Source organism: Bombina bombina, chromosome 7 (genome assembly GCF_027579735.1).
Source record: "Bombina bombina isolate aBomBom1 chromosome 7, aBomBom1.pri, whole genome shotgun sequence".
NCBI classification, from domain to species: domain Eukaryota; kingdom Metazoa; phylum Chordata; class Amphibia; order Anura; family Bombinatoridae; genus Bombina; species Bombina bombina.
In genome coordinates, this window is record NC_069505.1 from 588,323,233 (window position 1) to 588,336,322 (window position 13,090).

A 13,090-nucleotide genomic window follows, 5' to 3' on the forward strand; every position below is an offset into this window, starting at 1 on the left:
CGCGAACCCAAATTTTTATGTTCGCGACATCACTAGTTGGAATACATGAACATGCACGTGATATTCTAAATTCTTAATTTTGCACTCGTCAGGTATGCGCAAGTGCAAAAACAGGTTTCTTTCAACTCATAATATGAGCGCAACCGGACAAACTCAAAAATCTTAATTCTAGCGAAATTAGCGTTCAAGCGGGAGTGTTAATTTGCTCTCCACTTGTGATCTAGATCTATATTAGTAGAAACCATAAGGAGAAACACCCCCCCACACACACAAATTTTCAAAGGAAGGGACTACTTTTTGCAAAATATGGACCTGTGTTTAATGCCTTCCTTGGCTACATGTATATTTCAAAGTTAATTGTAAGTTGACAGTGCATTACTGCCTCTAATTAAGCAGCAGAAGAAGCTTCCAATTACAGTCTCTGCCTACCCTACTTAGAAGAGAGGTCTAAGTAATTGAGTGACTGCAAGTCACTTTTTGCTCTTTATTTTAGTGTACTAGTTGGCTACCTTACCCCTTGTCCAGTCTGTCATTGACAATGCAACTCCTGTGGGTTTTAAGTGACTTGGTTCAGTGAAGTTACTGTTGCTTGGTCGTTTGAGACTGACATAGTTTTCCACTGTGAGGCTGGGAAACAACCATGTCAATGAATATGAAACACAAAATCAGACTGTGAGTGTTTGTGATAGTGTTTGGATTTGTGTTGGTGTCTACTCATAATAACTTTTTAAAACATATCAATTTACGTCTCAGTGCTGACTTCACATCCTTATTTTTTAAGCTGTATATCAATGGGTTTAGTAAGGGGACAACAGCAGTGTTAACTAGAGATAGAATCTTATTGTCATCCAAACTGTCTTTTGCTGATGGCCTTACATATTGGCAGGTGATAGATACGTAGAGAAGAATGACAACTGTGAGGTGTGAAGAACATGTGTAGAAGGCTTTACGTCTTCCAGAACTAGATTGTATCCTCAGGATGGCAGTGATGATAAAGACATAAGAGATAAAGGTGAACATGAAGGGGGTTAAGATCGTAAATAGACTTTCACTGAAAACCGAAATATAAAATAAAGTGGTGTCATTGCAGGTGAGTTTCAGAAGAGGAACAATATCACAGAAGAAGTGATTGATTATATTGGATCTGTAACAAGTGTATTGTGCCACTAACACTACGTAAGGTAAGGTTTCTAGGAAACTGATTACCCAACAGAAAAAGGCCAGCAGGACACAGACTGTACGGTTCATGGTCATGTGATAGCACAGCGGATTACAGATGGCCACATAGCGATCATAACTCATAGCAGTCAGTATCAACAACTGATTAGCTGCTAATGATGCAAATATATAAAATTGCACAATGTAGGAAACATATGAAACACTATTGTGTCCTGATATGAAATTGGCAAGTACCCTATTTGAAGTAACAGTTGTATAGGACATATCCAGGAAAGACAAATTACCTAGAAAGAAATACATGGGTGTGTGCAGCTGAGGATCCTGGCAGACCAGCTGAAAAATAGTCATGTTACTGCCAAGTGTCATCAGATAGAGGAACAGAACCACAATAAAGATTGGAGCCTGGAGCTGAGGGACATCTGAAATTCCCTTAATAATAAAATAAGTCACCATTGTCTGATTCATCTCTTCTATATGTATAAATACACCTGGTTGACAAAAAATGGAGAAATTATTTTTAATTAAATATGTATTATACATAAAGAGTAAGCATTGATTTTTGATGTTATAGACATGTTAGCACTTAACATAAGTAAGTTATTGTATGGATACATATTGTATTGCCTTGGCTCACTCCTGCAACTACAATCCACATGACAAGCTACCCCAAATCTTGTGTTTCTGCACTCTCTTTGGGCATGGTCCTGCTCCTGTACTAGATTTATTTAGTCTGTTAAATTTTTATCACAAATCATTGTCATTGTATACCCCTATCTATGTACTCATATTAATAATTCAATTATAAAAATAAGTATTTTTTGTTGGTTATTTTTTCTGAACCTAGAATATATATCTACCATATTTAAAAAAAAAAGTGAAAAGTTGTGGGGGGGGGGGTTTAAAGAAAAATTATAAAAACTTACTATAATAGTAGGTTTATATAGTATATATTACATTTATATTGAGGTATATATCTCTTTATTTGTATTTCGTATTTAGTAATTATATATTAGAAAAGGAAAGTCATTTAAATGGTTTAGTACTCAGACTTAATTGAAAGGACTAACAAATCAATACAGTATGCAGATGTGTATGAAAATGCAAAAGGTGTAAACTAAATAAATACATAAATAAATAAATAAATAAACAAGGACCTGTACAAAGTTATTTAAAAGAAAATGGTCATACAATGATGAAAAAATATCTGGATTAGTAAAAGATGTAAAATAATTGTCAAGAGGTATATATTTAAAAACTGAAAAAAATACAAATCAAATATCAAATATAAAATTAAACTTTAAGGAGGCAAATACTAATAATAACAATAATTTGAATAATAATAATAACTATAATATCAATAATAATAATAATAATAATAATTATACAAAATAATAATAATAATACCAATACAAGAAGAAGGCATTATACTGAGACATCCATAATTCAAAAATAATGAGAAGCACACATTTTAATTGCACAAGCATAAGACAACACTATCATTAAAACACGATAGCTTATATAAACTTAAGGGGGGATATTTATCAAAGGTCTGGTGGACCTGATCCGACATTGCGGATCAGGTCTGCTAGACCTCGCTGAATGCAGAGAGCAATACGCTCTCCGTATTCAGCATTGCACCAGCAGCTCTTGTTATTGGCCACCAGCAGGAAAGTGTCAATCAACCCGATCGTACTCGATCGGGTTGATTTTCGGCAATGTGTGTCCGCCTGCTAAGAGCAGGGTTGGAGCAGGCTCGCCAGAAACACGGGCCCTTAAGCTCCATCCATAGCTTGATAAATGGGCCCCAAGGTGTTTTTACCTATGTGCTGATTAAAAGATATGATGCAAAGGTTACGTAAATAAATATGAAGCAAAAAGTTTAAATCGAAATCTGTTATTTAGATAATTTTTGTAACTTAAAGTCATACAGGTGAAACTCGAAAAATTAGAATATTGTGTAAAAGTTCATTTATTTCACTAATGCAACTTAAAAGGTGAAACTAATATATGAGATAGACTCATTACATGCAAAGCAAGATAGTTCAAGCCGTGATTTGTCATAATTGTGATGATTATGGCTTACAGCTCATGAAAACCCCAAATCCACAATCTCAGAAAATTAGAATATTACATGCAACCAATAAAACAAGGATTGTACATACCTGTAGAACAATATCGGATCTCTGAAAAGTATAAGCATGCATACTGTATGTACTCAGTACTTGGTTTGGGCCCCTCAATGCGGCGTGGCATAGAAGCTATCAGCCTGTGGCACTGCTGAGGTGTTATGGAAGACTAGGATGCTTCAATAGCGGCCTTCAGCTCTTCTGCATTGTTCTGTCTCATGTCTCTCATCTTTCTCTTGGCAATGCCCCATAGATTCTCTATGGGGTTCAGGTCAGGCGAGTTTGCTGGCCAATCAAGCACTGTAATCCCACGGTCATTGAACCAGGTTTTGGTGCTTTTGGCAGTGTGGGCAGGTGCCAAGTCCTGCTGGAAAATGAAGTCAGCATCCCCATAGAGTTCGTATGTGGAAGGAAGCATGAAGTGCTCCAAAATCTCCTGGTAGGCGGCTGCATTGACACTGGACTTAATGAAGCACAGCGGACCAACACCAGCAGATGACATGGCTTCCCAAATCAACACAGACTGTGGAAACTTCACACTGGACTTCAAGCATCTTGCAGTGTGTGCCTCTCCATTCTTCCTCCATACTCTGGGTCCTTGGTTTCCAAATGAGATGCAAAATTTGCTCTCATCAGAAAAGAGGACTTTGGACCACTGAGCAACAGACCAGGTCTGTTTTTCTTTAGCCAAGGTAAGACGCTTCTGACGTTGTTTGTTGTTCAGGAGTGGCTTGACAAGAGGAATACGACATTTGAAGCCCATGCCCAGGATCCGTCTGTGTGTGGTGGCTCTTGTGAAAGTCCCCAACACTTTTGAATGGCCTTTTCCTGACAATCATCTCCAGGCTGCGGTCATCCCCGCTGCTTGTGCACCTTTTTCTTCCCCACTTTTCCCTTCCACATAACTTTTGATTAATGTGCTTTGATACAGCACTTTGGGAACATCCGACTTCTTTTGCAATTACCTTTTGAGGCTTTCCCTCCTTATGGAGGGTGTCAATGATGGTTTTCTGCACAACTGTCAGGTCAGCAGTCTTTCCCATGAATATGATTCCTACTGAACCAGACTTAGAGACCATTTAAAGGCTCAGGAACCCTTTGCAGGTGTTATGGGTTAATTAGCTGATTAGAGTGGGACACTTTGACCTTAGAATATTGCACCTTTTCACAATATTCTAATTTTCTGAGATTGTGGAGTTAGGGTTTTCATGAGCTGTAAGCCATAATCATCACAATTATGACAAATCACAGCTTGAACTATCTTTCTTGTAATGAGTCTATCTCATATATTACTTTCACCTTTTAAGTTGCATTAGTGAAATATATTAACTTTTGCACAATATTCTAATTTTTTGAGTTTCACCTGTATAAATTAAACTATGCTTTTTATATTGTTATTATATTTTATATTGTTTGTGTTAGAGTATTCTAATTTTTAAACAGCTTTATTTTCCATAAATACTATTGTATTTTTAAGCCACATTAATGCATACCCAGCAATATAACACACATAGAGCCAGATTACCAGTGAAGCGCAAACATTTGAACGCAAACGATAAGGGGTTTATCGCGGGGGGGTTGTGCTCATCGAGCTTACCGCTCATATTACGATTCGAAACTAAGCATGATTGCTTGAGGGCAATCTCGATTTACGCTAGCATGTTTACCGTGACTTCAGAAGTATGGTTAACTGTTTAGCGAAACAAAAAAGTTGCACAAAACGCATAAAAAATACATTACAAAGTACAATTACACTCTATAATAATACCATCTGATAAAAAACATTTTAAAACAATCATGCGCACAAAAGTTATAAAGTCTCAAAGATATTAGGTCTCAGGTGTTAGAAAAAAAAGCAGGCAAAGGGCTTTAACATAGAGATACATACATATACATGTCTAAAAATGTATATGTATGTATGTATATATATATATGTATATAGAAATGTCCAGCAAAGTGCACTCCAGATCCTGCATGTATACGCCTTGGGTGCTTAGAGCCAAAATATTAATACATCAAAACAAGCAGCACTCCAAAGGTCTTATATCCATATGTCACCTTTATTTACGTGAACGTTTTCTGGCTACAAAGAACCCGTCCTCAGACTTACAAGGTGTGTGTATATATATATATATATATATATGTATATCAAATATATGTATATATATATATATATATATATATATATATATATATATATATATATATATATTATATATATATAATATATGTATACATACGTGTTTATGTATTTATATGTGTATATATGTATTTACAGACATTTATACACATATAAACGCATAAATACATATGTACACACATAAAACAAATATATAAGTGTATTAGAGCCTTTTGCAGTTAAATAGATGAAAACAAAAAATATTTTTTATGCAATATTCATATTTAATAAAGTTTTATAATGTGTATTTACTGTAACTATGTTACATTCCTATATTCTGCACATAGCAAAATATGTTCTAGGTGTTTATAAATAGATATTCCTATATATATCTGTATATATCTATACCTATATATAATCATGTATATATAGGTATAGATATATATCGTACAAAAAAAACCCCATCAGATATGTGGAGAAATATATTTTGATATGAATAAATAGAACATATTCTGCTATTTGAAGAACACTGAAGTGTGAAATATTCATATTTTCATGTCGGGTTAGCGCAAATGAGAATATGCGACTGAGTTTGCGTGTGGGTGGAGTGTTTTTTTTTTCCCTTTTTGTTTCTTCATTGACTTCTTTGGGGGAATATGTGAACGCAATATTCTAACTTTGGCTTTTTGCACTCGTCAGGTTAGCAAACGAATGAGAACAGTCTACTTTCAACTCAAAATACGAGTGCAACTTGAAGGGCGCAAAAAGCTTAATTCTAGAGCAATTAACGCCTGAGCGGGAGCATTAATTAGCACGCTACTTGTAATCTGGCTCTTAATAAATTATTATAAGTGATCACATACGAATCTTGGCTTGGTATTTATTAAATGCAATATTAAATATTGCAATTAGATGAGAGACTTTTATAATCAACTGACTTGGGGAAAAGATAAAAATAAGTATCATAAATTTGACAACCCTTTGCTATAATTGCTTCAAATTTCCTTTTTTTTCCCAATAGATTAGAGAACTACCACATATCAGTGGTTGGGTTTTTAAATGTTTATAAGTTATACATAAAGATTGATAAAACAAAGTTCATTGCCTGTAAGATAATATTTTGTAGATACACAAGCTACTATAAAAGATTAGTGATAGCTTATGCTACAGCAAATCATATCAGCTTGAACCTTAGTAAATCTACCCCATTGCCTTTGGTTTTTATATATATCTTGTTTCTCATACTGTTAATAGAACACTATGTACAAAACACTATGCAGAATAATTTCTTACTAAATGTTATCCAAATTGAAACATTTATAAAGCACAACATAATATACCTCAAATAAAATATAAAACTTAATAGCAATTGCGGTCTAATTTGGGGACAGCCTGGTGAATCCCACATCAGATGTTGCTTTGTGCTGCAAGGTGCTCGTGACGATTTGTCCGTTCTGTTTTTAGGAAGTTTCTTTTTGAGTCTTGGTTGTCAGTAAAATGTAACTTTTGCTAATATTAAAAAAAAAACCTGTCAAATAGTAAAGATAAGATTTGACCACACTTATCTTACATCCACTTATTTTCTGTTCTTTATTCAGAACAGAGGTTTTAATAATCTTTTATCAGGTCTGAGAGCAGGTGCCATGAGATACTGAAATCCCAGATGTTTCAATAATTTTTGATAACTCTGAGAGCTTATCCCATGAGTGACTGAAACTCTGGAGGTTTATGAAGCATCTAGAGGGTATTAAATACACACAAAACAAATGATTAGTATATTAACTATTTTGGAAGTATAAACATATCACAAAAACTGCTCACATTTGAATTTTTTTTTTCTGTTTTTGCTTATATTTTAAAAATTATCAATGACAACTAAAATATATATATATATATCTCAAATTCTGCACCACAGAGCCCCACCATCCCCAACATCACACACAAAATTAGGCAAAAAAACATTGCCTTCGTTACCGAGTGACAACAAAAACATGAACCTTAAGTGTACAGACAGACTCTCATGTGTATACTCAAATAAAAGACCAACCCTCGCTCTCACACAGATTAGATATTCAATAAATAGTGATATATAGCATTATCATAGTGTCATTGGTTTGTGTATACTAAAATTAAACTGCCTGTAATGAGCTATAACTCTGGATTGCAAGCCTAGTCATTCAATAAATAATATGCGAATCAGGGACCAAGCCTAGTGCTCATAGAAAGGGGAAAAAACAGTAAAGATTCTGGTTCCGGTACTCTTTTTAATCGAAATGTGATTCTTTCCCTTTTAAAGTATCAGTTTTAACCTCATGAATGAGCTGATTTCTTGTGGCTCTATTATTAGTTAACAGAATAATTAAAGACGTACCCAGGGAGCTGAATCGTAAAAACAATCCTTTATTCCATATACTTTAAAAGATTTGTGGCAACATAGTATCCACAATCAGCGCACACACAGGTGTTCAGGCAGAGTCACTGGGTCAGCTGACGCGTTTCGGCTACTTACCGTAGTCGAAGCTGTATGACCCATGTATCACACCACCGTACATTTAAAACTGTATCTACATTTCTATTGGTTACAAAGAATAACACACTGCCATTAATGTACATTCATAATTCCTTTTCGAAACATACTGATTCACATAAAAAATAAAAATTACATTTTTACTCTTTGAGGCCCATTTATCAAGCTCCGAATGAAGCTTGAGGGCCCGTGTTTTAATCATTTGTGTATTATTGCCAAAAGTTAATTACATCGTATTCCGAGTACCTTTTGTAGTTCTTGACTGTAACTTGAACATCCAAAATACCTCCCTTTTTGCCAGGATATAAGCACATCCCCCTCTTTCTGGTGATCTTACTTTCTGGACAATTGTCCATCTAAGAGAATCTGGTCTCTTGGAGTGTTTCTTTGTAAAATGTTCAATTAATGGTGTGGTTACAATACCAGATTTTATATTTTTTACATGTTCCCTTATTCGGGCTCTCACCTCTCGGGTCGTTAACCCTACGTATTGAACCTGACAAGTAAGTAAATATATACAGTTAGTTGATCTACAGTTGAGACATTCCCTATGCTCAAAGGATTGTCCCGTGGCCTCAGTCATAAATTGATTTGCAATAATGGTTGCTGCAGGGGTATATATACACCTGTACATGAGAGCCATGAGCTAATCCTTTTTTTCACAGGTGGCAGTTTGGTTGGGGCAACTTGATTACCCACAGTCTTTGCTTTCCTATATGAAAATCTACACCCTTCTTTACTAGTGTTCACTAGGAGGTCATCTGTGCTTAGCAAGGGTAGAAGATTTCTTATAATGTTGCACACTGAATGGTATTGATCACTGTAATCTGTTACAAAGTTTACGCCTTTATAGTTTCTATTCTCAGCTTTTCTTTCTGAATTGTTTTGTAGTAAATCTTCCCTTCTTACACATTGTCCCTGCTTATTCATACTCTGTACCATCGAATCACAATACCCTCTTGATTTCAATCTTGTTTCTAGATCTTTGGCTTGTAAATTGTATTCTTCCACCTTTGTGCACTTTTGTCTCAGCCTGACAAATTGCCCTTTTGCTATTGCTTTAAAGATCCCTCTTGGATGACAACGTTTAGCGTGAAGGACTGTGTTCCCTGAAATTGGCTTTCTGTAAATAGTGTTTAGGACCCCTTCTCCTACTATTCCTGACATTATAATGTCTAGGAATTCTATACTTTTTCTCTCATAATGGTGTATGAAGCTGATGCCTATTCTATTGTTATTCAACTTTTCAACAAAGGTGTTCGCTGATGTTTCATCTCCTTCCCACATCATTAGCAAGTCATCAATGAAGCATCTGAAAAAATTGATTTGTTTTCTATGACAGTTATCATCTCCAAAGATGTGGAACAGCTCCCACCAACCCATAAATATGTAGGCATAGGAGGGGTCAAACTTGGCCCCCATGGCTGTTCCACATCTCTGGAGATAGTACCTGCCCTCAAAAAGAAGATATTTATGTGTTAATAAAAATTTTGTGACTCAAATCACAAATTTAAAAAACACACTGCTGAAGTTACCAGTTCTTCATAGAAAGAACTCAATGGCTTTTAAAACCTCCTCGTGCTGTATAGATGTATAGAGGGCTTAAACATCTATAGTTAGCCATCCATAGTCCCCTTGCCAATGGAAATCTGTCATTAGATTTAGGAGATCCTTCGTATCTTTCAAGTGACTGTGTAAGGTAAGGACTATTGGCTGCGGACCGCATCTAGCCATTGTGAGAGTCATTCTGTTATAGAGCTGATCCCACTACTATTGGCCTCCCTGTTATTTCCTCAAGGGATTTATGGACCTTTGGTAGATTAAATATAGGAATTATTGGAAGGTCCACTATCAAAAATTCTGCTGTTTCTTGGTTAAACACATCTATTTCTCTACTATCATCTACCAAATGTCTAAGTTCCCTATTAAATTTGTTTGTGGGATCACTTTGTAATACTGAGTATTGGGATTCATCCTCTAGTTATCTCAAGGCCTCATTTATAAACCATATCCTATCCATAACCACTATCGAGCATCTATTATCTGCATTTCTGATATTAATATGTTTGTTCCAACTTAAACTTTGGAGTGCTTGTCACTCTTTAAATGTCAGATTGTTATTTCCTTTATTTGAGCTGCTGATTTTATTTGATAGCTCTGTAAGGTCCTTCTCTACTCTTTTCTGGAATATATCTAAAATGGATCCTCTTTCATGTATGGGGTAAAATTTAGATTGCTTCTTAAATTTTGGCAAACTTTCCTCATGTCCAGAATATTCCTGCCTATTGCATGCACTTTCTGAGAGCAAATCCTCCAGAGAAACCACATCACATGTTTCACTAAAAGACAATATTAATATTTAATAATTTTCTTGTGTTCTCTGGGTATTTCTCCTAGAAAGTGCATCCTCCCCACTCCCTGAAAAGTGTTTCTTGAGTGTTAAGTTCCTAATTAGGCCATTTATATCTATCAGGGTTTGAAACAAATTAAAGGAGGTGGACGGTGAGAAGCCTAAACCCAATGACAGCACTCTATGTTCCTCTTTTGTTATTTAGTGACTTGAAAAATGAATAACACTTTTTAATTGTATTTTGTTTGCGCAGAGGTTCTCCCCCTGCGCAGCTGATATCTCGCTTGTGGCGGGTCGTAATTAGGTCTGTTTCATACTTGTGTGTCTTTTTCTTTTTCTACCTGTCCCCCTCTGCCTTGAACTCCCCCTCTGGGTCTTCTCTCTGCCATGGCAAAAACCTGCTCAATATCTTTCTCCTCAGATGCCCTATCTGAGAGTATTGGGGTATTGGTAGTATATTTACTTGTTTTTTCCTGACTAGTTTTTTTCTTAATAGAAACAGTGGGGGGGCACATTTGCTTTGGGTCTCACTACATCCTAGTTAAAATGCTGTTCCTCATTTACAAAAATCCTATCTTTCTCTCCCCCTGATGCTGAATCCTCTCCCCTAGACTCCCCTTCACTTTCTGAAAAGGTTACTTTTTATCATCCTTGTCAAAAGATGTACCCCTTGACTGTCTACTTAAACCTCTATCTCTGGACTTATCATAAAATGTTCTATACTGAAACCTTTCTTTCTTGTTCCAAATATATACAATATTGTTATCATAGTCCATTTGGTCACGGAGATACTTTCCATGTTTGATCTGCATTAATAGTTGTTTGGCTTCTGCCACTGTTTTATGCAGAATACCGTCAAATTGTCAAATTTGGAGTAGTTCTCCTCTCCACTTCTTTTATTGAGTTCTTGTTGTATTACCCCAATTAGTTCTTTTACATTGGTTAATTGTCATTTTTAAATTCTATAATCATTTTTATTAACTTCAGAGAGCAATCTGTCAATATACCATTCCATTTTGTTATAAAGTCCTGGTCGTCCGCAGTAAAGGTAGGGAATTTGTTTATTCGTAACCCTCTGAACAAAAGCAAAGTAAGGTATTGGGCTATCGAGGAGGGGCAGCTTTTTCTGTGATTGTGGAACTACGCTGGATATATGCTAAATAAACCCTATATAAGGTACATGAATTATAATATCCTAGAAAGCCTTAATACATGCCCTTCCTGTGGACCGGAGTCTGTAATACCATATTTGACTGTTGTATGTATTGAAAGGATCCCATAGTATAGTTGCTGTGTGCAACCTAAGAAGGAAAGTTTAGTCTAAAAAATGAGCAGACTCACATGAAGGGTTAATTGTATTGAATTGTTTCCATTATTACGGCTAGATTTAGAGTTTTGCGGCCAAAGGGGTGCGTTAGCTATGCATGTTTTTTTTCCCCGCACCTTTTAAATAACGCTGGTATTTAGAGTTCTCTGAAGGGCTGCGTTAGGCTCCAAAAAGGGAGCGTAGAGCATAATTTACCACCACTTCAACTCTCAATACCAGCGTTGCCTACGGTAGCGGCCAGCTTGAAAAACGTGCTCATGCACGATTCCCCCATAGGAAACAATGGGGCAGTTTGAGCTGAAAAAAACCTAACACCTGCAAAAAAGCAGCGTTCAGCTCCTAACGCAGCCCCATTGTTTCCTATGGGGAAACACTTTCTAATTCTGCACCTAACACCTTAACATGTACCCCGAATCTAAACACCCCTAACCTTACACTTATTAACCTCTAATCTGCCGCCCCCGCTATCGCTGCCCACTGCATATTATTATTAACCCCTAATCTGCTGGACACTGCAGCAACCTACATTATCCCTATGAACCCCTAATCTGCTGCCCCCAACGTCGCCGACAACTACATAATATTTATTAACCCCTAATCTGCCCCCCCAACGTCGCTGCTACCTTACCTACACTTATTAACCCCTAATCTTCCGACCGGACCTCGCCGCCACTATAATAAATGTATTAACCCCTAAATCGCCTCACTCCCGCCTCGCAAACCCTATAATAAATTTTATTAACCCCTAATCTGCCCTCACTAACATCGGCAACACCTAACTTCAAGTATTAACCCCTAATCTGACAACCGGACCTCATCGCTACTATAATAAATGTATTAACCCCTAAAGCTAAGTCTAACCCTAACACCCCCCTAAGTTAAATATACTTTTAATCTAACAAAATAAATTAATTCTTATTAAATAAATTAATCCTATTTAAAGCTAAATACTTACCTTTAAAATAAGCCCTAATATAGCTACAAAAAAAATAATTATATTGTAGCTATTTTAGGATTTATATTTATTTTACAGGCAACTTTGTATTTATTTTAACTAGGTACAATAGCTATTAAATAGTTAATAACTATTTAATAGCTACCTAGTTAAAATAATTACAAAATTACCTGTAAAATAAATCCTAACCTAAGTTACAATTAAACCTAACACTACACTATCAATAAATTAATTAAATAAACTACCTACAATTACCTACAATTAAATCAACTAAACTAAATTACAAAAAAAACAAACATTAAATTACAAAAAAAAAAGATTACAAGAATTTTAAACAAATTACACCTACTCTAAGCCCCCTAAAAAAAATAACAAAGCCCCCCAAAATAAAAAAATGCCCTACCCTATTCTAAAATAAAAAGTTAACAGCTCTATTACCTTACCAGCCCTTAAAAGGGCCTTTTGCGGGGCATGCCCCAAAGAATTCAGCTCTTTTGCCTGAAAAAA

The 13,090-nt window shown here is 35.7% G+C and overlaps 1 protein-coding gene across 1 annotated transcript; it reads right to left on the minus strand.

The window, feature by feature from the left end:
- Positions 1-714: 714 nt before the first annotated feature.
- On the minus strand, positions 715-7,976 carry LOC128636613 (olfactory receptor 8D1-like). The gene is made up of 2 exons (XM_053689605.1): positions 7,934-7,976; positions 715-1,667 (listed from the first exon to the last, which is right to left on the minus strand). The coding sequence occupies exons 1-2, from the start codon at positions 7,974-7,976 to the stop codon at positions 715-717; spliced, it is 996 nt and encodes a 331-aa protein (XP_053545580.1).
- Between the last annotated feature and the right edge of the window lie 5,114 nt (positions 7,977-13,090).